This window comes from Palaemon carinicauda, chromosome 34 (genome assembly GCF_036898095.1).
Source record: "Palaemon carinicauda isolate YSFRI2023 chromosome 34, ASM3689809v2, whole genome shotgun sequence".
NCBI lineage: Eukaryota > Metazoa > Arthropoda > Malacostraca > Decapoda > Palaemonidae > Palaemon > Palaemon carinicauda.
Window position 1 is genome coordinate 23,537,032 of NC_090758.1, and position 5,000 is coordinate 23,542,031.

The 5,000-nt window shown below is 37.4% G+C and overlaps 1 protein-coding gene across 1 annotated transcript; it reads right to left on the reverse strand.

The window, feature by feature from the left end:
* Window positions 1–3,423: 3,423 nt before the first annotated feature.
* On the reverse strand, window positions 3,424–4,452 carry LOC137626765 (buccalin-like). The gene has a single exon (XM_068357766.1). The coding sequence runs from the start codon at window positions 4,450–4,452 to the stop codon at window positions 3,424–3,426; it is 1,029 nt and encodes a 342-aa protein (XP_068213867.1).
* Window positions 4,453–5,000: the final 548 nt, after the last annotated feature.

Below are 5,000 nucleotides of genomic sequence, written 5' to 3' on the forward strand. Positions count from 1 at the left end.
TCAGAATTATGAAAAATCTTATACAACATGAATGAAGAACTAACTGAACGACGGCGACAAGAGATTAATATCCACATAAGGAATATGATATCAAATTTTTGTCCAACAAATTATGATGAGTCAGCAGCTGAACTCGATTTCTTCGGAAATAGAGCTTATGGAAGAAGCCCAAAAGAATATATTCTGGTAGTGGTCTAAATCTTCATAAACATATTTAGGAAAGGGAACACCAGCACTCCTGGATGGGTTATCCCAGAAGGCAGCAGACATGTTAGTCATCAGCATATCCAATAATTGTAAACAAATTATCTCGAAAAATATGGTTCTTTCATACCTCGTCAACTTAACCAACCCAAGATAAATAACAACGAACTTAAAAAAAAAAAAAAAAAAAAAAAAAACCTAAAGGTACAGTATTCAACCAGGTCGGAAAAAACTGTTTTAAAAACAAGCATAAAACAATATATGAAAATGAAATATTCAGATATTGAAAACACATAAAATCAAAACTTGAAATACATACCAGTAGCGAAATCTATATTAGCGTGCATTAATTAATAGAAGCAGCAGAAGGAGATTTAGGTTAAGTTAGAAAACAAATGCACGAAACAACAAAAACCACATTCAAAAATTACGTTTACTAAATTCTATTCAGAAACTAAAATCTACAGATCTAAGGGCAAGGACAGGCATCCTAAATAAAAGGTTTCATGAAAGCTCTTTAAACGAGCTTAGTTTTTTTCTTTCAACCCCATGAACTTAGAGATTTTCTTACTGGTTTTTGTTCAGTTCGGGATATTTACTTCAACCATAGGCCACTTTACAACAAAACTAAAGTTAACAACTTTAATGTTTTAAAAATTTGTTTCACTTTTATGTTACATATGTATTATTCGCAATTCTATAAACACGATATTTCATAGTGGTGCGTGAGTGTGTTAAATTAAAACAGATATTTTTTTCTTTTATGTTAATTGATAAAATAAACCATCTCTTCAAGAAATTACAACTTACGCTTCATATAAAAAACGCATTAACTCCAAAACCATAATACATCAGATTACAGTTCCAGTATTATAATTCCTGTAATGTTGAGAACAACCACCCACAGGGAAGAAATAGTCAGCATCAACGGGTCATATAATCACGCAAAAATATACAGTTGTGTAGTCTGGCTCTACTGCCTGAAGGCGAAAGCATTCAGATTCGGCTTCGCCCTGTCCTCGGGTCTGGAGCTACCCTGCTGGGAGTCATCCCTCGAAAGGCCTGAGAAAACTTCGGAAAAGGAGTTTCTTCCTTTGGTTTGCGGCTAGAAAAGGAAGATAATAAAACTTTCTTGCCGTTTCCGAAACCATATCTTGGTTGGCCTTTGGGTAACACAGAAGAAAACTCTCTAATCAACTCTATTGAAACAGAGAGGAAGATAGAGATGTAAAATGCACTTCCTATAGACTAACCTTACGCATTTCAAATAATGTTCAATGGAGAACCACTCGGCCTCTTCCTTTAAAAGCATTTCAAATAATGTTCAGTGGAGAACCACTCGGCCTCTTCCTTTAAAAGCATTTCAAATAATGTTCAGTGGAGACCCACTCGGCCTCTTCCTTTAAAAGCATTTCAAATAATGTTCAGGTATTTTATTCTTCATGAATCATAGTTTCCATCAAAATCTAAAACGTATCAACATATTCAAGTCGTTCAATATATCAAAAAGAAAATAACAACGCGAGACCACTTTGCAACTGCTTAGATGAAAAAAAAAAAGCTCAGAGGATATTCAAAATAAGGCAGGAATTACAAGCAGGATTCTACAAGCCTCAAAGGGGGTCCCTTTTTCCGGAACTGGGTGGTAAATTTGTGTGTGTGTGAAAAATCACCAAGCATCCAAAAGGAAGTGTAGTTACAATGGATTGAAATGTGACAGAAGAAAATTTCTACAGCTGTCAAATATACAAATGAAATATTTGATAGAATGCATTTGCACATTTTCTATTACAATAATTATTTTTCGAATGATTACTTTCATAACGCCATTTTATGGACAGTTTATCCAAGATTGCATTTCATAATACATTAGGTCATAGCCAAAAACAAGTTCCCATACAAACGCTTCCGGGATTTTTGTTTTAACTTATCTTTCCGGGATAACTTTGGGAAAAAAATAGGAGACTGCACAACATTACATTGCCCACGCCTGAGTACATTAGGGACATTAGTCCATATTCATGAATGCCAGGCGAATTAAAATAAGTCACATGAAAACTCAAAAATATTCAAAACCACTGAATATACAAAACTGAAGTGTTGATAAAACTATCCAGTAATATGATACTCTCCATTTTACCAAAATAGCATAGCTCTGAGAGAGAGAGAGAGAGAGAGAGAGAGAGAGAGAGAGAGAGAGACTTCAAAATATTATAACTCTAGTAATAGCACTAATATCTAAACTATATCCATATTTCTTAGAACCATTTTTTTATAGAATTACTTCAAGCAATGTTTAGCCATGATGCAAATCCTAAAATCCAAAAAAAAAAAAAAATAAATAAGTAAATAAATAAATAAATAAAATCAGGCAGTCGTAAATGTACGTTGTTACTACTTCCTGAGATAATGGCGAGATAATGTAAACTCAAATGGCATATTTCTCTCTTCGTAGATTATATATGCCAGATCTATTTTAACGTTGTTACTGATCTTCAGATATTTCATATTCGTTTTCATTACTTATCATATAGTTTATTTATTTCCTTATTTCTTTTCCTCAATAGGCAATTTTTTCCTGTCAGAGCCCTTTGGTTTGTAGCATCCTGCTTTTTCCTTGCTTGAGGGTACACTCGGGCACACTATTCTATCTTATTTTTCTTCCTCTTATTTTTTGAAGTTTTTATAGTTCGTATATGAAAGATTTGTTTTAATATTGTTACTGTTCTTAGAATAATTTATTATAATTGTACATTACTTGTCTTGTAGTCTGTTTATTTCCTTATTTCTTTTCCTCCCTTTTTTCTCTTTTTTTTCAGCCTATGGGCTTAAAACATCCTGCTTTTGCAACTAGGGTTGTAGCTTAACTAGTAATTATGATAATTCACGTTTTACTGTAGTGTCATCCCATTACAAATCCTAGTTAAAAAATGTATTTTTCATCAGTTTTACCGTCGAATGGTTTTCGTAGGTAAATTATTTCAACTATTTTCTTGCTTTTCTAACATCCATTATCTTTCCATGTATGTCTTACGACATATCTATCTTCTTTTTGCTTCATATCTGTTGATTACTTTTATTTTCCCTTTGTTTATTTTGTCACCTATAGGCATTGTATTATTTGAAAATTGTTGTTAGAGGACTTTCAAGTTAGTTATATAGGTATGGACGGCTGCTAATTTTATTGTAGTTGTAATAATAAAAACGAACAAACTCACTTTATATTCTGCAATATGGTCTTTGTTGAAAGAAAATCTTCTTTTCAGCATTTTGCAAGCCTGTCCTACTGCCTTTGTTACGTCCCAGGTCATCGCTGTAGGAATTTCCGTCTTGAACCTGTCCCAGGTCATCACTGTAGGAATTTCCGTCTAGAACCTGTCCCAGGTCATCACTGTAGGAATTTCCGTCTAGAACCTGTCCCAGGTCATCACTGTAGGAATTTCCGTCTAGAACCTGTCCCAGGTCATCACTGTAGGAATTTCCGTCTAGAACCTGTCCCAGGTCATCACTGTAGGAATTTCCGTCTAGAACCTGTCCCAGGTCATCACTGTAGGAATTTCCGTCTAGAACCTGTCCCAGGTCATCACTGTAGGAATTTCCGTCTTGAACCTGTCCCAGGTCATCACTGTAGGAATTTCCGTCTTGAACCTGTCCCAGGTCATCACTGTAGGAATTTCCGTCTTGAACCTGTCCCAGGTCATCACTGTAGGAATTTCCGTCTAGAACCTGTCCCAGGTCATCACTGTAGGAATTTCCGTCTTGAACCTGTCCCAGGTCATCACTGTAGGAATTTCCGTCTTGAACCTGTCCCAGGTCATCACTGTAGGAATTTCCGTCTTGAACCTGTCCCAGGTCATCACTGTAGGAATTTCCGTCTTGAACCTGTCCCAGGTCATCACTGTAGGAATTTCCGTCTTGAACCTGTCCCAGGTCATCACTGTAGGAATTTCCGTCTTGAACCTGTCCCAGGTCATCACTGTAGGAATTTCCGTCTTGAACCTGTCCCAGGTCATCACTGTAGGAATTTCCGTCTTGAACCTGTCCCAGGTCATCACTGTAGGAATTTCCGTCTTGAACCTGTCCCAGGTCATCACTGTAGGAATTTCCGTCTTGAACCTGTCCCAGGTCATCACTGTAGGAATTTCCGTCTAGAACCTGTCCCAGGTCATCACTGCAGGAATTTCCGTCTAGAACCTGTCCCAGGTCATCACTGTAGGAATTTCCGTCTAGAACCTGTCCCCAGGTCATCACTGCAGGAATTTCCGTCTAGAACCTGTCCCCGGTCATCACTGTAGGAATTTCCGTCTTGAACCTGTCCCAGGTCATCACTGTAGGAATTTCCGTCTTGAACCTGTCCCCGGTCATCACTGTAGGAATTTCCGTCTAGAACCTGTCCCAGGTCATCACTGTAGGAATTTCCGTCTTGAACCTGTCCAGGTCATCACTGTAGGAATTTCCGTCTAGAACCTGTCCCCGGTCATCACTGTAGGAATTTCCGTCTTTGAACCTGTCCCAGGTCATCACTGTAGGAATTTCCGTCTAGAACCTGTCCCCGGTCATCACTGTAGGAATTTCCGTCTTGAACCTGTCCCAGGTCATCACTGTAGGAATTTCCGTCTAGAACCTGTCCCAGGTCATCACTGTAGGAATTTCCGTCTAGAACCTGTCCCAGGTCATCACTGTAGGAATTTCCGTCTTGAACTTGTCCCAAGGGTTATAACAGGAGAAAGTGAGAGAACCGTATCGTTATAGTACCCTAATACTTTTTTCAAATGTGAGTTTTATTAAAGCATTAT